Source organism: Typopeltis vanoorti, chromosome 8, assembly GCF_054136105.1.
Source record: "Typopeltis vanoorti isolate ZY-2024b chromosome 8, IOZ_Tvanoo_1.0, whole genome shotgun sequence".
Lineage (NCBI taxonomy): Eukaryota > Metazoa > Arthropoda > Arachnida > Uropygi > Thelyphonidae > Typopeltis > Typopeltis vanoorti.
In genome coordinates this window covers 30,318,906-30,344,055 of record NC_143556.1, presented here as the reverse complement: position 1 = coordinate 30,344,055, position 25,150 = coordinate 30,318,906, and the positions used below count along the sequence as shown (strand labels likewise).

At 34.7% G+C, this 25,150-nt stretch overlaps 1 protein-coding gene across 3 annotated transcripts in view; it reads right to left on the bottom strand.

Moving 5' to 3' along the window:
• The window catches only part of LOC150103899 (uncharacterized), a 426,738-nt gene that overhangs the window by 278,664 nt on the left and 122,924 nt on the right, over positions 1-25,150 (bottom strand). For all 3 annotated transcript variants that reach the window (XM_090397172.1, XM_090397171.1, XM_090397173.1), the window contains exons 5-6: positions 23,569-23,630; positions 14,554-14,676 (exon numbers count right to left, since the gene is read on the bottom strand). In XM_090397172.1, the coding sequence (XP_090253298.1) occupies positions 14,554-14,676; positions 23,569-23,630 (185 nt within the window). The remainder of the gene's footprint in view (positions 1-14,553; positions 14,677-23,568; positions 23,631-25,150) is intronic.

Genomic DNA, 25,150 nt, shown 5'->3' with positions numbered 1-25,150 from the left:
TCAGCAGCATGCTCTATGGATGTGAGGCCTGAGTACATGCTCCTGAGAGAATCTGAAAGGAGGATATATTAAACCATATAGAGGAAGTGCTATAGACAAATACAACCCAAAGAAAACCTGATCCATAAAATAATCAAAAGGAAACTACGTCTATTTGGCCATATATGTAGAATGAACGATGAGAGGAAATTAAAAATGTTGCTGTTTGGGATGAATGAAGGAAAGAACAAAAGAGGAAGAACAAACAGAGAATTGGGCGATGACATTATCATCGCCCAATGGTGCAGAAACACTGTACACAAACTGAGTCATCATGCACAAAATAGAATGCAATGGAAGAATCATATCATGATGGCATCAGACACCTACAGGTGTTAAGCCCATGGTTGTTGTTTGTTGATTTGAATGAAAACATTAGGTTTAATGGAATGAACACAGCACAGAAACAATTAAACAAAAGCTGAATGGATCCTATATTTCATCTTCACAGAGACATCATCAGAGATGCAATCTTAAAATTGTAAAAGCACACATAAAAACACTCAAAATGATAAGTGGAAAGAAAGACTAAATGCCTTAAGTCCAGATGGGCACTCCCCTTTGGAGTGCCCATCTGAACATTGGCTAGCCTTAGTTGGGCGGGAGGCCTAAGAATTAGTTTCTTCCTAAATATTGGGAAATTTAAAACAATCATATTTATTAAGATTAAGATCCGTTAAACATGTATTTGTTTCTCTGTGCTGTATTCATTCCATTAAACCTAAAATAACAAGTTTAAACCAGCCCATAAGCCAAAATGCTCAACTAATGAAAACAATTTTGTTTAATATACCGTATTTTTCGGACAATAAGACACACCCCAAATTTATGAGACAATTTTTAGAAAAAAATATTTTATTATATAAAGATATGTACAAATTCTTACTTAATTTTTATTTATTGTTACAATCATTTGTATTAGCAATATTCGTTTCATTTTCACTCTCAGCACTATCACTCGTCTCGTTAATGTCACCATTCGTATTACTATCTGAACTATTGCTGTCACTCCTTCAAAAACTGCATCATCTTCAGTACCATCCATCGTATTACTTATCTCGCATTTCTTAAATAACTTTATAATCGTCTCTTCTTTCACAGCTTCCCATGAATTTTTCACCCAGGTACAACATACTTCTGAAATTGTTGGCCGTTTTATACGTCCTGTTGCTGTAACATTATGATTTGGCTTTGCCATCCATTTGTTCCACTCTTCCCGCATAAAATTTTTGAATGGTTTATTAATAGATCCATCCAAGGGTTGTAATTGACTTGTAAGGCCTCCAGGAATGACAGCTAATTCTGTATTCATTTCGTTTAGAAACTTCTTGGTTGATTCTGTTTTATGCACTCTGAATTGATCCCACACTAACATTGCAGGCTTTTTAAACGATGTACCATATCTTTTGTATCCATAATTTCATTCCTGTTTTGTCCATCCAGCCTTTATCTTGAAAGTGGATAATAACACCATGGAATTTCATCTCTCGGTAATGTTTTTCTCTTGAAGATTAACGTGGGGAGGGGTAGTTTTGTTCCGTCCACGTAACAAGCTAAAACTACAGTGTAGTGAGTTTTTCGTGACCTGTTGTTTTGATCACTATTGATTTGGTGCCTTTTGAATCTACTGTCCAATTTGAAGGAACATTAAAAATTACAGGCACTTCATCCATGTTCGCAATTTGATTAAGCTCAAAGTTAAATTTCCTTCTCGCTGATAAGACAAATCTATGGAATTCTATAATTTTAGCTTCATAGTCAGCCAGCATTTTTTGGGCGAGAGTGGTTTTTGTACGCATGCATAACCTGTGTCTTTTCATAAATCTAAAGCACCAAGACGGTGATCTGGTAAAATCTAAAATTCCATTAGCAGTTGCCCATCGTTTCGCTTCAAAAATTATCATTTTCGTAGAAACAGATATTCCCATGTTTCGATGATATGTTACTCAATTTTTCATTTGTACTTCTAATTCTGGCCACTTTTCTAGGTGCGAAAGGAATATTTTCTTGTGTTTACATAGTAATTTTAATTGTTCTTCGTTTTCTCCACTCACAAATCATTTTATCTGATGGTGGTTTAACCAAAATGTCTTTCTGCTGCTCTGTTTCCATGTTGTTTTGCATAATTTATCACATTTAATTTATAACTTACGTTATATGAATGTCTTTTTTGTTTTACACTCATTTTTTCTAATTTTAAGATAAAAATTTTAATGACTTATAAAAAATAATGAACCGTACAAAAGCGCATATGTTTACACACTACTGACTACTGACACTCTAAATCGGTGATTCACCCATATGCAGCAAGATAACTTAGGTACCTACCTTCAGTGGCGTACTTACTCATTTTATTAACATATTGCGCCAGTAATTGAACTTCGCTTACAGCTTCGGTACGGTGTACAGATTCGTATTTGAATGTTACCTTCAGACCATAAGACGCACCCCAATTTTCAGTCGATTTTTCTATGTAAAAAGGTGCGTCTTATGGTCCGAAAAATACAATAATTTACCCACCAATAATGGTCCAACTGACCAAATTTAAATAACAAAAAAATTTCAGGAGATTCAAAATACTAAATTTCATTACAGCCAAAGTGAAATTAACATTGCTTCAGAGAACTTCTATGAAGAACTCTGAAGAATAAAGAACATGTTGAAAGTTTGCCTAATATATTTACCATATGAAGACTTTTAGTGAAAACTTTATTAACTTTTTGAGTGGCAAGTTAAAAATATATATCTCACTTTCTATAGCTTATAAATACATGAAAAACACAAAAAAACAAAAGAGAATTTGATAAGAGATTACAGCACCTCCCTGCAAAAACTCAAAAGCCAAAGTAAATTTATCACTTTTTTAAAATATGAACATATATATACATTAATACTGCTTTTGGGATACAAACATGGTGACATATATATACTATATTGCTTTACTGCTAAAAGGATTAAGTTCTAATTTCTACAAGCTTCATGTGCATTACAGTATACTTCTTCAGGAAAGTGAAATAAAATACTAAACTGATACTGTTGCATGAACATATAGTTCATACTATATTATGATGACTAGCAATGTGATATATAGAATGCTTGAGATCAGCATCTGTCAGATCACAATCTGTCTATTATTCTTCTTCTTCATGTAGTTTCCTCAGTGAGAGGGTGCAGCATCATGTCCTTCCAGTTCTGTCTGTTGGTGGCTTTCATTTTTGTTTCTGCATAGCCATGTGATCCTGTCCATGATTTTATATCTTCAAGCCATGTCCTTAGTTTTTTGCCTCTTGATCTTTTTCCCATAATTTTTCCTTCTAAAACTGTCAGTATTCCTCTGTCCTGCTGAACCTCTCAGTAACATGTCCCACCAATCTCATCTTTCTCTGGATCATTTCCTGCAATAAAGATCTCTGTGTTCTCATTCTGTATAGGACATCTGTATTTGTCACATGTTCTGTCCATGAGATTTTCAGAGCTCTCCTATAGCACCACATTTCAAAGGCCATTATCTGTTGTGAATAGCTATGGCTGTTCTTATTTTTATTTCTTTATCTTGCTTTCCATCAGCAGTAAAGTAGATGTCTAAATATTTGTATTCTGTTGTATGTTCAATTTTCATATTGTTTATGAAGTAATTTAAATTTTTTTCTGTTTTCTGCTATTAGAATGGTATCATCAGCATATCTAAGATTGTCGTATTTTATACCACTGATACTAATTCCTATTTGTTTTTCAATCTTTTTCATCACTGTCTCACTATAGATATTAAATAGATTTGGTGAAAGGATACAACCTTATCTAACTCCTCTTTTTATTTTCACTACGGAAGCTTCAGAGTTAAACAGCTGCATTTTCTGTTTGGTGTAAAATCATTTTTATAATCTTAAGTATGTGATCTTCTATGTCTAATTTATCTAATATATTGAACATTTTATTACGTTTTTCCCAGTCGAAGACCTTCTGAGAGTCTATGAAGCATATATAAATGTTCCTATTTCTTTCAACTAATCTTTCTATAAGTATTTTTAGTTCCAGGATAGCATTAATGGTTTCCATTCCTCTTCTGTTCTCAATTCACCAATTACGGCTCTTTCAATTTGTCTGTTAACAACGATTAAAATAATTTTAGATGCATGTTCTGTAATCCTCGCAATTTTGCGCATTATTTTTCTTTGGAATTCGTATGCAGATAAATGTTGTAAAAACTTCAGGTAATTCAATTGTTTTATAGATGTCCTGAATGGATTCAACTAAATAGTTATTGTTGCCAGTCAAAGCTTTCAGCAGCTCAGCTGGGATATTATCTCACCCAGGGGATTTATTATTACGAAGATTCTTAATTACGTGTTCTATCTCCTTTCTTGTCAGTAGAGTGGTATCTGTTGTTATGTTTAACTTATGGTGTCATGAATCATCTATCATGTTATCATTATCATCATCATAGAGATCTGATAAGTACTCCGCCCATCTTCCATTTATCTTTTCCTTATCAATGATTATATTTCCATCTTTGTCTTGATGTTATTAGACTGTGTACGTTTTGCTTTTCCATTAAGTTCTTTCATTTTCAGGAATACTTCTCTGGTTTTGTTCCTATTTTGCAATTCTTCTATCTCAGTGCACTGCCTATTTATCCAGTTTTCTTTCAATCTTCTGCATTACTGTTTGATTCTTTTATCCAATGTTTTATATCTTAATCTTTCTTCTTCATTTGCTCCTTTTTTCCATGTCCTTCTTTCATCGATAAGGTTGATTATTTCTTGTGTTATCCATGGTTTTTTCTTTCTTTCTTCTTGTTTATTGATGTGGTTTTTAGCAGATGTTATGATAGCTGCTTGTAGTCTATTCCACTGACAGGGTTCATTTTCATTTTGCAACTGTGCAAACAGCAGTTCTGAAACATTTTCGTTAAATTTTGATTTTACTATTGGAATTTGTACCATTTGCAGATCCCATTTTAGGGATCGACTGCTTTTAATTTTATTATTTTCAGGCGAATATTCATCTTCATTAAGACCAGTTTATGATCAGATTCAGTTAGCACTTGGCATCACCTTTGAGTTTCGTATTCCATTGAAGTAACGTTTGCTGACCACAATATAGATTTCTACATGTCTACTATTATTATGACTATTATCTGAGACCTCAATAGTGAACACTTTATTAACTCTTTGAGCAGTGAATTAAAAATATACATCTCACTTTTTATAGTTTCTTGTAGCATAACCTCAGTAATATAATATGCTGCTGGAAATCTCATCAAGGAAGTCAAGGGAAGCTATACATCACTCAAATCCAGCTGTCATACCATACTTTCCTTAAACTCATTCACACTAGATGTGTTCACTACCTCTAAAGGCAAACTATTCCACTCACTCACTCCTCTGTGAGAGAAAAATCTAGCTCTCTTATCCCTTTTTGACCACAAACAAACCTAACTTCCATGGATGCCCCAGTGTTATCTCCTCACCTTCCTTATAATGAACATTTTCATCAGACAGTAAGTATCCTACAACACCAATTCAGAACATAGATCTCTATCATATCACCCCCTCCTTCTCCTGTTAATCAGAGACTGTAATCCACATACTCGCAATCTGTCCTCATAAGCTAAATTCCATCATCCTGGTATAATCTTTGTAACTCTTCTTTGCGCCCTTTTCACAACTCTTTATCCCCTTGGGACACAAAATCTGCACAGTCCAGGTGCTGTCTTATCAAGACCTTATAAAGAGATAAATTGACTTCCTTATTCTTAGATGGCAAGGTTTGCTTCAACACTGCAATCATCCTCTGAGTGGTATTATCAATTTTTGCTATGTGATCTTTAAACTTCAAATCCCTATCTGCCATTACACCAAGATCCTTAGCCTCAGCTGTTTCTTGTAGCATAGCCCCACTAATATTATGCCACTGGAAATCTCATCACGCTAAAGTGCACAACTTTACACTTATTACATTAAACTGACAGCCATTTTCTTTTACCCAAGTTTCCAGCCTATTCAAATAATTTTGTAATTGCAGGATATCAGTAGCATCCTTGATTGGTCTACTTATCTTTGCATCATTTGCAAATAATTGCACATATCCTGTTAGATCCTTATTAATATAATTAATGTACAGATTGAACAACTGACACTTTGAAGCACACCACTGGTCACCTTAAATCTGGCAGATTCACACCCATCGTATACCAATTTCTTGATATCTGTCTGTCAGCCATCTGCTTATCCAAGTAAAGAGTTTATATTCCAATCCCATATTCTCAGTTTATGCAACAACCTTTCATGTGGTATTGTTACACCCTGATAACCAAGAATGTAATAATTTCAGTTATCATGGTGTAACAATTAAAAATATAAAATCCTATGTAAGTAGCTAATACAAGATATTTAAAGACAGAAAATATGCTTGCATCCAAGAAAATTAATTATAGCAGAAATTGTTTAACTAAATAATATAAAAGGGAATCTTATTACAAAAAAAAATGGATATGAAAAAAATAGGTTAAGTAAGACAAAGAAGATTAGAGATAAGAATCTGTATGTGAGAGGCTAGTTTTAACACTTGAAAAGAGGAGATTAAAATATGCAAGTAAATTTTAAAAGGGGATTAATTTAGTACAGAGGCTAGCTTAAAACAAATAACGATCGCTCAAGGTCAATTCCCGAAGTGAGACATCGTTACGTGAGAGTCGCATGCAAGGAACCGTAGCATGTTTTGGGCAGAAAAACTCGACTTTAATTAGTGAGTGAGATTGACTCCAGTGGGGGGGGGGGGATTGAAGGTGCCCGATAGGGGCCATGCAGATAAAAGGGTTAGGAATCCCCCCCCACACACACACACACAGGCTTTTTTCCTAAGGGTTTTCTTCACGAAATTTTTGTATAGGTAACACGGGTTTTCCTGAGTAACGGCGCAGGAGTTATCTCCGTCCAACGCAACAAGGAAACAAAGTGTGCGGGAATTCGATCCCGTATTCCTATTGCAAGAGACGAGGAATGCCGTATAGTTACAAGAAGGAATTGTCTATGTATCTCATCATCCAGTACTCGTATCGACGGAAAGGAAATCCATACAGAAGTCCGTGCCCACGTGATGAGTTCCATAGTGATAGAATAGAAGATCCTGTGTGTCCTTAATTCAAACACGAAAGGTATAGATCGTGAAAAAAAGGGTTCGTCCTAGAAAGGAACTGTAAAATATTGTATCAATTGAAATCGCATGTAGTTGCAATCATTGTTAATTACTGGACAGTCGAAGATATACTAGGACTTTAGTACAAATCAGAGTAGAGTGAGAGTAAACTAGTTTATATTATTTGCTAGAGATTTATGTATGCACATGGTATTTCATATGAGAGTGTCTTAAAGGTCAAATATATGTATGGGCATAGTGAAAGGATAGTTTAACCTATATTGTTTTGTAAGTTAGATAAGGTAAACTGAATATAAACATTAATGTCCATGGTATTATAGCAATATAGAGCATTCTGACTAGTATAAGGTTAGGTAAAGTGTTAATTTGTTCCAGGATTATATGTGTATATTTATATGTATAAAGTCTGTTATGACGGCATGATTGCAAATTCCCATATAGGATTTTTGCCCTAATACTTGTATTTTGCTTGTGAAATTTGTAATTTTATTCTTAGTATTGAATTGTGTTTTATATAATAGAAATTGAATTGTACCATGTTTAAGGTTTTTAATAAACTTTTGTTCATTAATAATACAGTTGTCTGAAATTGCTACCTAATGCACCACTTGAAAAACATACGAACCTAATCACATGGGAAATTAATGTGTTAAGTTACGAGATAGAGGGTCACGATTGCTTAATGGTTTCACACTCAGACATATTTTTGTATTTTGCTCCTTGTTTTCGAATTATATATTCTAAACTAAATGTCCTGAAAGGCGCAGTATAATATAAATATTAGGGACACACTAAGGGGAGAAAAGGCTTAAATATTTGAATTTTGTAATATCTCGTGCATAGTTAAGTTTTGACTAAAGATAAAATAGAGATTCACTTGAAAGGATAAAAGAAAGTTTAACAATCGTAAATAGGGATACAACAGTATCCTATCAATTGCCTTAGCAAAATCCAACATTATCATAGCGAATACATTCCCTATACCAAGTAAAGAGTTTATATTCCAATCCCATATTCTCAGTTTATGCAACAACCTTTCATGTGGTATCCTATCAATTGCCTTAGCAAAATCCAACATTATCATAGTGAATACATTCCCTATATCCAACTCGGCAGCAAAATTGTTATAAAATATGAGCAAATTTCTAAAACATGACCTTCCTTTAGTGAATCACGATGTTCCTTGCACAGTGCAGCTTGTCCGTCTATCCATTTCCATATGCGAGTTCTTACCAACTTCTCTAAAATCTTCACCACCATCCCAGAGATATTGATAGGTTGGTAGTTAGCTGTTAGGTGATGCAAAAACACATGTTTTTGCACCACCCTTGTACCACGGAACTATGATTTCTTTCCATTCCTGTGATATCATTCCAGAGCTGAGATTCAAGTTATACAAACACTGATAGGCCTAGCCAATTTGGCTGACCATTTCTTTTGTAAACGTGCTGATATTGTATCTGTCCCTATTGCAAATTCTTATCCAGGTTGTGCAACAGCTCTTCAACTTCATTCTCATGCACCTCCATCTCTTCATCCAATGTAGTAGAAGTTGCATAGTGCACCATGTTACACACACCTTTGCTAAGATATATGATATATCTTAGCAAAGTGAGAGTACTCATTAATTGAACAATCTCATTAGCTTCAGACACTACAGTACTATCCACATTCAGTAAAGTTATTCTTGCAAATTCATTCTGTATTTCTTTTGCTTGGCATATCGATAAAATTCTTTTGGATTGCATTTAGCCTGCATAGCCAATTTCTTTTCATTCTTTCTCTGATTTAGCTTTCCGCACAATACTCATTACTTTTCTGCCCTGCGATTTATATATTTCATAACTCTTCTCACGATATTCTTTCCACATCATTATCTTCTTGTGAAATTCTTGCCTAATAAGGTTTGCACATCCATTTCACTCTAATTATTCTTCGAACACTAGGGATACATTTGGATACCACCTCACTTAAACTTTTTTTCAAAGATTCCCATGTATTGCTGACATCTTTCCGATTCATTAACTGATACCTTGGATCAAAGATAGTATTCTTCTAAGTTGTTCATAATTTCCAACTTTACAGTTCAGCATGCAACCTATTTTAATTGGAGCATCAATATACTTTGGTATTTCCCAAGAAAGCACAGAATGATCAATGTCAACAACTGCTGGTAAAATAGTCATATTCTTAACAGAGATCCCATCTGATGCTTATGAACAAATCTAACACCCTCTGACCTCAAGTTCCTTTTTTTACATGCTGCTTGAGAAAGCTGTCTTGCAACAATTCAATAAATTCCTCTTCTTTCTTATCATGAGATTTCTCTTCTACCCAATCAATGTTTGGATAATTAAAGTCGCCCATAATAATCACTCATTTAGTACCCATAAGGCTAAATTGGAGATGCATTTTCATCATCTGCAATTGAGCCACCAACCTTATATTTCATTCTGCTAGTCTCCACTTCACATCAGATAGCCTCGAACTCACTGCAACATGAGACATTATTATCATTGTTTTCATTCATTTCTACCTTAACTGGACTTAAGTCGCTGATATCATTAGTAGTACTTCCCCCTCTTATCTTATCTGTTCTGTCATTCCTAAAAATAGTATATCCAGCACACTTAATCTCAGCTACTATATCTGATTCAGATAGTCAGGTTTCACTGATGCCAACAATTTTAGGCCACATCGTTTCATTAAAGCAACGAAATCAACCACTTAGATATATGGGGAATTAAGTAAACTTGATATTAATAAGGGTGTGGGACTTGATGATATATCACCATGTATTCTGAAGCAATGTACCAGGGAGTTGACATCTGTCTTGATATATTTGTTTAATATAAGTCTTACATTGGGTCAAGTTCCAAAGGAGCAGAAGGAATGCAAGATTGTACCACATTAATGATTTTACTAATTCAACAATCTTAGGCCAAAAGAAATTGAATAAAGCAACAAATTCAAATCCCTCCCCCTTGTTTCTGATGCTCCTGGCAATTGTATATAATGCATAAATTACCAGCTTGCCTATTCTTATAATTAAATATACAATCTGTATGGCCTTGTTTTAGAACTTTCTCTTTTCTCTCCCAGGACATACTTCAAAAGGTCCAAACCCAAAACACATATTTCCATCCTTTCACCAGTTTCATAACCATGTTCAAAGCCATTCATATCTTTATCATGTTTGCATACATAGCTGAACTTTCATACACATTTTTCCCTTTCCTCTCTTGATGAACTAGTCCCCCCCCCCGACTCTCTGCATTAGGTCTCATCCCAATAAGTAATTTTTCCAGGTTCCTGATGCCAAATGAATTCAAATGCAGGTAATCCCTTCGATACAAGTCTTTTTCTGCCATCAAATGCACTCCACACATCTAAAATTATAATTTTATTCCTGTCAACAGAAAAAAATGCTTGCTTGACATCAATAAAACTGTAGTATATAGGTAAGTTTATTCCCAGTATTTTTCAGCCAGGTTATTTATATAGTAAGTTGTCATCATCATTAAATTCCTGCCATGTATCCTCAAGGGGTGTACAGGATATGATAGTACTACATGAAAAAATTTACATCATTACTAACTTCCTATCTACAATTTTCCTCCAAATCAGTCTGTTACTTGTCAAGACTCCAACATTATCAGATCTTATATTTCTATCGTCTAAGGCAGTTTGTACCATATCAATCCACCTATATCTTGGTCTTCCTCTGGGTCGTTTTGCTGCCAACCTGGCATAGAAAAAGTTGTATTGCACAGTATTTCAACTACTAACTGTGCTCAAACTTGCTTAACTTTTTGCTGAGCATAAGTAGCAGAGGCTCTACCAATCGACCACTTTGCTAGGCATGAAAGAAATGTGACATTAAATCTGATATCAATATTGAAGACTAATTTTTTTTGGAAGTTTATTTTTGCACTTGACTAGACTATAATAAATTTAGTTTAATCCTTTATCCAAGTGTAAGCAAACAAAGTTTACGCCTGAAAATATCTTCAGGACTGAGGTAAGGTGGTGCAACACCAGGCAACTCCGAGCAAAGGTGGACCAAGCTCTCATCACATCACTCCTTGTCTCAGCATCTCCCATAATGCAGCATCATGGGAGATACTGAGACAAGGAGTGATGAGATGAGAGCTTGGTCCACCTTTGCTCAGAGTTGCCTGGTGTTGCACCACCTTACCTCAGTCCTGAAGATATTTTCAGGCGCAAACTTTGTTTTGCTTACACTTGGATAAAGGATTAAACTAAATTTATTATTGAAGACTTTAATCTCAGATCTTTACTTTATAAAGCAGACTGGAAGACCAACTGTGGGTGGATTGATACAGTAAAAAGTGCCTTAAAAGAGAGAAATATAAAATCTGATAATATTGGAAAGCTGACTGAAAACAGGACAATCTGGAGAAAAATTTTTGATGGGAAGTTAGTAATGATGTAACCTTTCACGTAGTACTATCATAAGATCATATACACCCTCTAAGCATATATGTAGGAATTTGATGATGATCTTTACTTTATGGAAATGTTGGACTCCTAAACAAATCTGATAAAAATGATTCTCTCACTAAATTTAATAACATACATTATTAAATTTAGTTAGAAATAAAACTCAAATATAATTAAATTTATATTTCATATAAAAATCAGCAGTAAAAAGACAGATTATGAAAACAGGTAGGAATACTGAAAATTTCAACTGTATGAAACCTACAGAACAAGTAAAATGTTTCACCTATTTAGGCAAAATTATGAACAAAGATGACAAATGAAATATGAAAATAAACAGAATTAGCAAAGCTGGTATGGTAGAAAGTAAAATGTATATGAATATCAAAGAATCAGTAAAAACACTAAACTACACATACCATACCAGCCGCTGAATTAGAAACTTTTATTTAATATCGTGTTGGACCTCCTTTAGCCTGAATTAGCACATATCAGGTTTGACAGATATTCCACAAGGTGTTGGATTGCATTTATGTCTACAACATACCAAGCATTCACCAGACAGTTTTCAGCTGGCTCAGATTTGATGGAATAAGACTTTGTTCCTGGATCAATTTTTCTAACATGACCTATACATTCTCAATGAGGTTCAGATCTGGTTTTGTGCAACTAGGGAAGATGATTGAAGTCACTGTCATGCTCGCTGAACCAATGATGAACAGCTCTTGTGCAATGGTAGCATTGTCATCCATGAAACAACCATCACCTGCTGGATGATGGTTGTTTCATCACCCAGCAGGAAATGGTGTAATTTGCAGGATGGACTTAATCGGTAACAATGTTCAGATATTCCAGCAATATCCGGGGGAACTGTTCCATACTAACATAACTTGTTCCACACCATGTCATCACTTCCAAAACCTTCAGTTGTATTTATGAGGCAAACTGGGTTCACTGCTTCATGTGGGCTCCCATCAAACCCTCTGCCTACTGTCAATACAGAATAAGGTATACCATGACTTGTCAGACCACAACTTTTTTCCAGTCTTCCAGTGTCCAGTCACAGTGTTCCTGACACTACTGTAGACAAATTTTCCAGTTATCTGTAGAAATCAGTGGTTTCCATATAGGCATGCAAGTGCCAATACGAATCATCTCCAATTCCCTCTGCATAGTTTGATGACATATGGGTCAAGAACAGCCTTGATTAAATGCTTCAGTCAATTGCACATAGGAAGTTTGTTAGAACAAGCTTTCTTAGACGATAGCCATCTCTTTCCTGACAGCCTGTCTTAGGGCTACAGTTACACAGTTACAAAACTTATTAAAAACAATGATATTAGGAAGAAAGTCGATATTGTTAGCATACATGAATGTATCAGCAGAGTTAATTTCAAATAGTATGGTCACTATGGAGAGAAAATGTTAGCAAAACAAGTGATTTTTGCCAGGATAACAAGAAAAACTCAGAGGAACAGAAAGATTTAAGTGGATTGATGCAGTAAGAAGTGACTTAGAAGACCAAAATATGAGATCTGCCAATACTATAGTCCTGACAATTAATTTGGAGGAAAAAATCTAATAGGAGGTTAGTAATGATGTAAACTTTTCATGTAGTGCTATCATAATATCTTGTATATCCCCTGAGACTGCAAATCAGGAATTTGATTATTAATAAAAACAACGTGTATTTTACTTGAATAAATGTTCAAGAAATACATACATCTATCATGTTTATAACCTGAGTCTGTCACAAGCTCTACCATCCAAGAGAACACACTATTAAAGGTTCAGAATAAAAAGATTCACAATGAAATTATATGTATATTACAACCCTTGAGAACATTTCTCATGACATCTCAGAATTTCATAATAGCATGCAGGCTGGTGATAATTTTAGCATATATATTAGAAGCAGTTTCTAATGTCTCAAAATTCTGATATTTGTATACAGTCTGAACAATTCAAATTTGGGCAATAAAGCAGTATTTCACACAAGTATTCATGAAAAGATGAACAAATTTATACTATGTATAGCATCACGATTTAGTTCTAATAGTGAACTCTGTTACCAGCATAAAGGGCATAGAAGGCATGACTAGATTTGTTGGATTTTAAGTATTCAATGTAATCTTTAATTCTGATTTCATTATTATCTGTCAATTTGTCAAAAAAAAAAAGACTAGTGACAAGGGGAAAGAAACCTGGTAAACATTAAAGATGTGATTTTTTCTTGGTGTTATCCATTCCAATGTTTCTGTAAGCCAATGTTTTTTTTTTCCTCCCATATCTGTCAGTTAACATACAAGGAAACAGATGACTGGAACCTGAGCTCAGATACACTATCACTAAGACATGGAATGAATGGTGTAAAAATTTCTAGATTAATTATTTCCAATGATTTAAGAATTCCTCGTGAAAGTTCACAAAAAGAAACTAAAGATCAAAGATATGAAAGTTCTGAAAAAATTATGAGATTGAACATTCTGCCATTGATCAATGGCAGAATCTTAGATTTCATTACAACTAATTCAAGCTTAAATAATCAACATTTCTGTTCAAATATATATGACCTTCACGTCATCTAGCTCTAGTCACAACGTGAAACTTTTTCACGTGCAACTTCACACCACTACTAATGAAATTCATCACTCCTACTTAAAATGATGTTATGTCTAAACATATATTGCTATCGATATACTATCACTAATCATTCTGCATACAATTCAGATATATTCAAGCTTTCATTTTATAAATCACTGTAGCAAGAAATAATTCATAATAATTAGTATATACAAAATAATACTGCTGAGAAACTGTCCGGAAATAACATCTATTATGTATGATGAATAAAAGTAATATTTAAAATGAGCTATAAAAAACGAAACTTACTTTATCATCAATAGAATCAACTGCCTGACAAATTATATATCCTTCCTGTGCCTTCATGCAAGCACGATCCAGAGTCTTTCCAGTGCAAGTACAAGGTGCAAAGAGAAACTGTTTGCTGTCAATCTGAAATGAAAATAAACTTTACTAAAGAATATGTTGAAGCAGAGTCCACACACAGAAAGAAAAACTGCACACCTATGTGACAAAAATGCTAAACAAAGTGTTACAAAACAATACTGTTCTTTTGCTGTATTGTTTTGGGACTTTCAATCTGCATTCTAGATGTACCTCTTCATTCTCAAGACATTATTTCTATTTTCTTTCACTTATTTACTGGAAATGGTTGCAAAAATAATCATTCAAGATGGAATTAATATATTCTTGAATACAGGGGAAGAAATTTAAAAAAAAAATCATTTGCTTAGTTGTACAATTATTTGTCAGATCTTCATCTTTTTCAGATAAAAGAAAAGGTAACATCATCGTCATGCCTGTAAAGGATTTAGGCCTAGAGTAGCCTGTTCTGGCCTTAAAAGTTATCGTTGAATCTCTTAAGAGGATGTCCTGGTTTTCTTTTTCCTAGTGGTCTGTAATTTAAGGCCTGTTTTGGTAATCTTTCTGTTTTCATTCTTTCAACGTGTTCCATCCATTTGTTTATATTGTTTAAAATTTTTTCTATTACTGATTCCTGGTTTAATTAATCTACTTTTAAGCCAACAGAGAAAGGTAATCGAAAAGGTAATATAAAAAAAGTAAAACACAGCACTTTGTCTCTATTTTTATTACCTCCTTTCAGACCATTTTCACCTTGCTTTCATAGAAAAGCGAGAGAGAGAGAGAGAGAGATGTTTTGCATGTTTTGGAAATACTTTTCCCTTTTAGTAAAACTGCACGTTGTACATCATATGGTATTTTCTTAGAGATCCATTAGGCTTATCGGATGTTTCTCTTAATGCTGCTATATCTCCCATGATTCTCTTTGTATAAACATTTAGACTGCCAGTCTCATCAACACCTGAACTTCTAATTCATTTCTGCCTACAAAAACTAGACTTAGTATTCATTAAACAATGCACATCACACTTCGCTTTTACTGACTGATAAGCAGGAGTTTTATTTAACATCTGTGGCCATGGTGTTAACTGTTCTACAGTTTGTTTGCAAGGTCACAACATTAGCATGTGTCACTGATGTCAAAGTAGATACTGCTTAATTATATGCTTGTTACATACTTGAATCATTTCTCTGTTTCACAGTCTCTGTATGAAAATTATATTTTCATATAGAGGAGGTTTTAATCAAAAAAAAAATTTCTCAGAATTCTGTCACTGTTTAAAATAAAACATTAAGAAGAAATTTTGTTCCACTTTCATATCTCATAACATATTTATATGCTACTTTAGATGTAATCCACACTTAGACCTGCTCATGGTCAACCTGAACAGTAATCTCAGATGTCTCCTTTATCGTTCATAATGGATGAAAAGGATAGGGTAGGGGTACAATTTATTGCATTAACTCAGTTTCATAGCTGCATCTCAACAAGAAGCATGTATTTCCTTAAAACTCTAATTTTAGAGTTTTAAGCAAACACACAATTCTTGTTTCTATGAGGGTGGTCTGAAAAGATCTTCGCCTAACAATGAAAAAACGAATTTATAATTTTAAAATTATTTTTATTTTTCAACATAATCTCCCTTAAGACTAATACATTTATGCCAGCGATGCTCCAGTGCCATTATCCCGTCCCTGTAGTGGTTCTCAGTAAGATCTGCAAAATACCCCTCTACAGCTGCAATCATCTTTTGATTCGAAGAAAAGCACTGACCAGCGAGGAAGAGTTTTAGTTTTGGGAAGAGATAGAAGTCGGTGGGGGCCAAATCTGGGGAATAGGGTGGATGCTCCAACAATTCATAGTGCAGATCCATTAATTTTCCCATTGCCAAAACACCTTTGTGGACAGGTGCATTGTCCTGATGAAAGATGATTTTTTTCCCTTCTGCAAACTAGGTCTTTTCTCATGAATTTTTTCATCTAGTCTGGTTAAAAGATTGGAATAACATTCCCAGTTATTGTTTTACCCTATTCACGATAATTAATAAACAAAATACCTTCAGCATCCCAAAACATCGATGCCATGACCTTTCCTGCTGATGGAACTGACTTTGTCTTCTTTGGTGCTGAACAACCAACTTCTGTCCACTGTTTTGACTGCTGTTTGGATTCTGGTGTGTAATGGTGAATCAAAGTCTCATCCATAGTAATAAACTGATGCACAAAATTAGTTTTATTCTTGTTAAAGCACTTGAAGCACTTTCATGCAAGTGCATGAAAATGCTTCAAGTGCTTTAACAGAGATTTCATGCAAGTGCATTTTTGACCTGCTGTGAACAAGTGTGCAACCCATCTTGCACAAAGCTTTTTCATTTACAATTCCTCATGCAAAATCTATTCTACACGTTCTTTTGAAATGTCTATAGTTTCAGCAATTTCAGGCACTTTGACTCGCTGGTTATCCAATAAAATATCATGCACTTGATCGACGATTGCTGGTGTTGTTACACTTTTTGAACATCTTCAAGGCTGGTACGGCCACGTTTAAACTAGGCAGCCCATTTCTTAATTGTCGAAAATGAAGGAGAAGAGTGCACATAAACTTTTATGAACTTCGAACGAATTTCTTTTGGCGCTAAACCTTCTTGTACAAATAATTTTATAACCACACGATACTTAATTTTATCCATTTCAAGGGATACAGACAACACTTTTGCTTCATTTTTTGCTTCAATATTTATGGCAAGCTGTGTAATATCTAGTACAGCAGATTTTTGGCAGCTTTCTTACCTGAGTCGTTCCTATGGGATATTGCCCACCATTGTTCTATCACTTTGTTTCATTCAGTTATGTTTCAAGGTAACTGCCCAAGTCATCTAGAACAGCACTTCCCAAACTGTGGGCCAAACTGGTTAAAAGATTGGAATAACATTCCCAGTTATTGTTTTACCCTATTCACGATAATTAATAAACAAAATACCTTCAGCATCCCAAAACACCGATGCCTTGGAGGCAGTAAGTTTTGTTGTTGGGGGGGGGGGGGGGGGAATAATGAAAACAAATTTAAAATGTTTTAAGAGTAAGGCAGATTTTTTTTAAATCTTAAAAGAAACATATTTAATTTTTATTATTTTATTCTTTTTTATATTTTAATGGAAAAAATTTATGGACCAACACATTGGTGTTGGTTCATAAATTTTGCTTCTTGCGTATTTCGGCGATTAATGAATATTAGTAAATATATGCTTATTCATATAAGTTTCATTTCAAAGGCATTGATAAGAAACAAAAGATTACAAATGCAAAATCTTGAATATAAATACAATACATATTATAATAATATATGTCTATATTACGATTTTTTTTCCGATGGGAACTGTGAAATATTTTAATTTTTCCAAAGGGGCCTTGGCGTCTATAAGTTTGGAAGCACTGATCTAGAATATGCTAATTTTCAGTTTTCATGTCACATTTATCACCAATTCCTTTTAAAGTACTCTTGCCTCCATTGCTAAATAGCCTCCAGAACATTTTGCCACCTTTCTGATATGTATCTTCTATGCTAAAGTCCTTCCCACGACACTTTTATTTAGCTACTTTGACACCTTGTTTTGCTTTCTTATATTTTTCTCTGTATTCTTTAAGAGCACAAGCTGACTTACTTGCCAAGTACTTTTCCTATACTTTCTTCTTTTACTTCACTGCCTCTTTAACATCCATAGTCCACCATGGAGTTCCAATTTATATCTATCTATGTGTGTGTGTGTGTGTGTGGAACTACAGCACCAGTAAGCGCTGTAGTTCCATATTTTGCATTAAACTAATAATTCAGTTTTTCTCTTCAAATAAAAAAAAAAAAAACAGGTCTGGAATTAGAGGAAAAAATACACATTCTAGGTTTGTAGTGGACTCAATCAATTACAGGATGTTATCTTTAGACTGCAATAATCAGAGAAGGAATAGTTATATTATTCAACACTAAACACAAGACTTCAGTGATCAGTTCCCTTTAGTAAGCTAGAGTTCCAGCTGTTATTCAAAAGAACAGTCATGCACTCTTCACCCACAGAATCAAGAAAGAGCTATTAATTTGTCAATCTTTCCTGTGTACAGGCTGAGTTAAGTTATTCCATACTGAATCTCATTAAGCCACATGCTACACTTCTGTGGTGCCCTTCCATCAATCTCTTTAAGTTTCAACTTCGCAACTATGCTTCTCTCAGCATCCAAACACTTTGGTTTCTCAAATGCTGCCCATTGAGTCAGTTGAGGACCTCATCCAGATCACTGGTTGCCATTGTTTCTGGTTAGAACTAGAGTGGTGTTGGATTGCCTTCAAATCTTTAACATTTGTTTTTGATTAATGAAAGCATTTTTGGCAAATGCTTTCACAGCAGTTCAGCTTGCAACAGCACAAGAATTTCACATATAGCATCACAATACAAATGGTTCCAATTGTCCCTTTTAATCATTCTTCCCCTGTGTTCTGAAAACAATCAAAATAGAACCAAGATCCTATTCCATGTATCATTATTCTGGTGTTACATGCTTAAAGCACTTCAATTTTTTCAAAGTAGATGTACCAGTCACCCAAGACACTCGGTGCAAAGAATCAAGGAAGACCAGTGAGACTGTTCAGGCCTAGCAGCAACTACTAGGCAGTGGACCATCTGTCTGGAACTGAGCTTTTTAACAGGAATTACCACAGTTGCTGGCACTAAATCTGTCCTTCGAGAAAACCATATTAAAGGATTTAGAATGTAGTCATTCCAATTATGAGGCTTCAACAGAAAGGTAACATCCTCTCTGCTTCCTCATTCATTCCATTTCCCTCTATTCTTTGGTATAGCCTCCCCAAAGAACCTACCTTCAGCTGTTGAAAAAAAAAAAAAGTCAATAGAATCCTTCTTTCTCTCTTGCCTATGCATGGCACTGATATGCCGTACATCTAGCAACCTTTTGTGTGTGGATCAAATTAAAAAAATATTTACTTTAAATGATTCTAAAATAAAACAAATGACACAATGGTGACAGAATATTCAAGAGGAATGAAAGCAATCAGAATATATATAAACACTTGAGAAAAAAAAGCCATCTAAAATCTGAACTGTGGAAAGGGACTGGAGTAGATGATATTTAACCAGAAATGCTCAAATATAAATGCTTAAGGTTTTACAGTGGTTACATTGCATAATACAGAAGAGCTGGTCGAATTCTGGATTATTGGAGTAGAGTTCTCTGAATGTGAGAATTACACAGAAATTTCTACTGCCTCTTCTAGGTAAGATTTATGCAAACATACTTCAGAAGAGGTTAAGCAAAATTGTGGAAAAGAAAACTGGAGAAGAACATACTGGGTTCAAGCCAAATAGATATCAGGATCAGATTTTCATCTTAAGAGAAACAGATGAGAAATCATGGGAATATGACAAGGATCTGTATTTCAGTCATGTAACTCAGAATAAAGGCATAAAACAAGGTGCCAAGAGATAAGCTGTTCAAAATGTTACAATTATATATGGTGTAAATGGGACATTATACAGAGCTATATAGTCTACATTTAAGTTAGCAGTTCAGAATGAAGTACAGAAAAATGATGCGATGTACAATCAGGTGTAAGACAAGGATATACATCATCATATTATGAAGTGGCATCCAACCTAATATAAAAATTGGAGATGTTAACCTCAGCTCTTTGCATTATGCATATTCTACTCTTAAATCTACCACAAGTCAGAAGAATTTTTTAACTAAGCTGAATAACTACTGCACAAAATTCAATATGACAATCGGCAATAAAAAGACAAAGGATATGAAAATACACAGGAATGCTGAAAACAGTTGCATTAAGAAATAGAGACCTTAGAGAACAAACAAAACATTTCTGTTATCCCAACTTTTAGTGAACATGGAAAATTAAATATGGAAATAGACAACAGAATAATTAAAGCTGGTAATGTTCGGGAAGACTGAAGACATGAGAAGAGAGGAAGACTGCAAAAAAAGTTGGATGGACAACATAACGGAACTTAACAACTTGAACTTAGGACTGCTGAAATGTGAGACAGAGAGCTTTATTCACAAAATAAGAGTCAAAAACAACTGGATGGCACATAATAACAACATAATGGAGAAAACTGATTAAATTTATATGGAATGAAATTTGTCAGGTCACTAACAGCCATCATCATCAAATTCCTGCCATGTACCCTCAAGGAGTGTACAGGATATGATAGTACCACATGAAAAAAATTACATCATTATTAATTTCCTATCTACAATTTTCCTCCAAATCAGTCTGTTACTTGTCAAGACTCCAACATTATCAGATCTTATATTTCTATCGTCTAAAGCACTTTGTACCGTATCAATCCACCTATATCTTGGTCTTCCTCTGGGTCATTTTGCTGTCAACTTGGCAGAGACCACTCATTTTGCTAATCTTTCTTCGCCCATTCTGTAAAGTGACCATACCACCTGAGATTAGCTCTGCTAACGCATTCCTCGATGCTGACAATGTCAAGTTCTTTCTTAATATCCTCGTTTTTAATATGATATTGCCATTGATGCCATCTGTTCACGCCTATAATCTTTCTCAGGACTCTCATATCTGTGGTCTCTAGTCTTTGGTCAAGTGTTTTACCTCTGACCCAGCTCTCAGATCCATAAGTTAAAACTGGTTTGAACACTGTCTTGTATACAGCTAATTTAGTGTTCTGACTAATTTCTCTCTTATTCCATATGAATTTATTCAATTGACTTCCCACCATACCAGCTTTGCTGATTCTGTTGTCTATTTCTATATTTAATTTACCATCTTCAGTAAAAATCGTGCCTAAATAGCTGAAATGTTTTACTTGTTCCACAGGTTCTCCATTCACAACACAGTTGACATTTTCAATGATTCTGCCTATTTTCATTGTCTTTGTCTTTTTATTGCTGACCTTCATACCATATCTATTACAACAGCTATTTAATTTAGTCAGAGAATCTTGCAGACTTGTAGCAGATTTATTTAGAAGTATAACATCATCCGCATAAAGCAAAGAGCTGACATTAACATCTCCAATTTTGATATCGTGTTTAATACAACTTTCCTTCATAATGTGATCCATATAGATAATGAATAACAGAGGGGATAATGTACATCCTTGTCTCATGCCAGATTTAACATTAAACCATCTTCCTGTACTTCCTTCAATTCTAACTGCTGACTTACAACTCAAATAAAGACTAAGTATTGCTTGATATAATGCCCCATTGACACCATATAACTGCAGCATATTGAATAGCTTCTTTCTTGGCACCTTGTTATATGCCTTTTCCAGATCGACAAAACTTAAATACAGATCTTTGTTATATTCCCATGCTTTCTCGACTATTTGTCGTAAAGTGAAGATCTGATCCTGACAGCCTCTATTTGGCCTGAATCCAGCTTGTTCTTCACCAAGCTTTTCTTCCGCAATTCTTCTCAAACGTTTCTCAAGTGTATTTGCATAGATCTTGCCAGGAACACTCAGTAGGGAAATACCTCTGTAATTCTCACATGCAGTTTTATTTCCCTTTTTATATATGGGTACTATGAGAGCTCTACTCCAATTATTGGGAATTCGTCCCTCTGTCCAGGCATTCTGAACTATGCAGTGCAGCCACTGTAAGACTCTTATACCATCATACTTCAGCATTTCTGGTCGAATATCATCTACTCCTGCTGCCTTTCCACATTTCAAGCCTTTGATGGCTTTTTCTACTTCAAGTATGGATATGTATTCCTGACTGCATGCCTGGTCAGTGTTTTTTTACCACTGTGCTGTCATCACTGCTTGTTTCATTTAGCAGTTTTTCAAAGTAATTACTCTGAAAAACTGCTAAATGAAACAAGCAGTGATGACAGCACAGTGGTAAAAAACACTGACCAGGCATGCAGTCAGGAATACATATCCATACTTGAAGTAGAAAAAGCCATCAAAGGCTTGAAATGTGGAAAGGCAGCCATATACAAGACAAATAGGGTTCAAACCAATTTTAATTTATGATATGGAAAAGAAGATTGAGTAAAAAATAAAATAGCTGATCAAAGATTAGAGATCACAGATATGAGAGTTTGAGAAAAACTGGAAAATAATGGACAGATGGAATCAATGGAAAAACTACATTAAAAATGAAGATATTAAGAAGGAACTTGACATCATCAGCATTCATGAATATTTCAGCTAAGTTAATCTCAGGTGATATGTTCACTTAAATAGAATGGAAAAGAAATCTGTTGTCTGCATGGTTAGCCGAGTAGCTATGCGCTTCACAACCATATGCCTGAAAAAGGAGTGTCCTGGGTTCGATTCCCGTCATCGACGTGAGGAGCTTAAGGATCCTTCAGAGACATAGCCAAGTTAGCTGGTCTTGGACGTGGACTGCAGGATTTTTCTCCCCAGTTTATCTGGGGGTTTTTCTCCTGCAAGCAGGCAAACCGGCCCTGTGAACACATGCAGCTATAGACATAGGACACACTGGGAGGCATGGGGATAGCCACCTTATCCTCGGGACGGGTATGGCTAAGAAGGACTAAAGATAGCTCCGTAACAGGTTACTAAGCCTAATACCTGAAGGGAAGAAGGAGGAGGAAAAGAAATGCTAGCAAAATGGTTTGTTTGTTGACTGGATGGCATGAAAAAAACAGAGAAAGAACACAATATCAGTCAGGAATCTGATGATGATCAATTTCAGATAAATAATTTACTTTTTAATGGCAGGCATAGACAAATATACATGTGAATATTTGAATATACATGTGAATGTGAAAGAAATAATATTGCACAAAATTGTGTTATCAAATGTGATGTATTTAATTACATTTTATTTTAATAATTAATATTTAGTCATTTATTTTACAGTATCCTAAATCATAAAAATAACAATAAAGAATATGATTAACAAAAGTTAATTATGAATGATGCAATTTACCACTGTCTCTTCCTTAAGGAAATTAGGAACAACTGGCTCAAGATGCAATTCATCACCAGAATCTGCAATAAACAAAAAAAAAAAAGTTTCACTTTGTTAACTTTTATGTAAACTCTACAACAGCAGTTGATAATAACTTTCAACTGTCAAGACTGCAAGTCTGTTGCCATGGTATGAGAGGCATGAACTGAGTTAGAGAGCTGAGATTGCAAATAATTCATAATTAAGTTAGTAGACTGTGTAGAAGAAAATGGTATGAAGTATGTTAAAGTATGGGATGATTTTTTGGGTTGAAAGGATTTGTACTTGCAAGATAAGGATCGATTTGGTTGGGTACTTGGCAAAATTGCTGTTCAATGAAAGAATGAATGTGAATAGTCAAAGAAACTAGATGTGGTAGGGTGGTTGCATGGATGTGTGTATTAAATTATGTGGCCAGAAAAACAGGTATAATGGCAAATAAAAATGACAGGAAGTTATGAATGACCACATGAATAGTAGGACTAGTCTGTCCAAAAACGGAAAGAGAACACTGTAGAAACATGTGAGAATTTGGCTAAGGAATCTACTACAACTCTCTATCTGATCAGTTTAAAGAGTTACTACAATGTTAATCAGTCTGGTGGTTTACTAGCATACAAATAAACTTATGTCAGAAGCATAAAGAATAAAGGCGAGGAGTTCTTACCACTAGTAGATGTAGCGAGACCAAAAATTTATTGGCATTAGTGAGACCTGCCTTTCAGAGAAGGCTGACATTACAGGAACAGAATGTAGAGGGTTCAGTGTATTCAGGAAGGACAAATAAGATAAGGTGGAGGAGTTTTGCTCCTGATTGCAGAAGACTTAAATCTAATCAGAGTAAAAATCTCTAATGTGATAGTAGCAGTAGGAGCAATACAGACAAAGGGTGGAGAAGACTGTGAACTGCATAAGCAGAAAACTCTTATGGATACAAGGAGGACTATTATTATGGATGATTTCAACTATAGAGATAGACTGGTGGGAGTAAAAAGCATCCAAGCTGAGAGAAAAATAATTTATGGTATTAGACAGGGATAACTACCTCAAGCAGCATGTGATGGGAAAGACTGCAGTATATAAAATATTGAGATCTGATAATTGCACAATGAGTTGATAATTATGCCTTCAAATGGTAAGAATGATCATGAAATCTTGAACTGGGAAGTAATGATATATTGATACACATGACAGCTCTGACTAAGGGACATATATGTTTGGCATGAACAGCAACAATCATCGTAAGGAAGGCAAAGAACAAGTGCAGAGCAAGCTAAAAGAGTTTTAATGCTATGCAGGAAGTAAAGAAAAATGACAAGGAAGAAGAAGTGTTCAATGTAGTAATGGTAACTTTCTAGGCAGCCATTAGTTTACCATTAGTTTATTAGGCAGCCATTCAGGAAAGACAAATAAGATAAGGTGGAGGAGTTTTGCTCTTGATTGCAGAAGACTTAAATCTAATCAGAGTAAAAATCTCTAATGTGATGGGATAAGTAGATGAAATTTCATCTACTTATCCCATAGGGATAAGTAGATGAAAAAATACAGGGAGATGATTTAG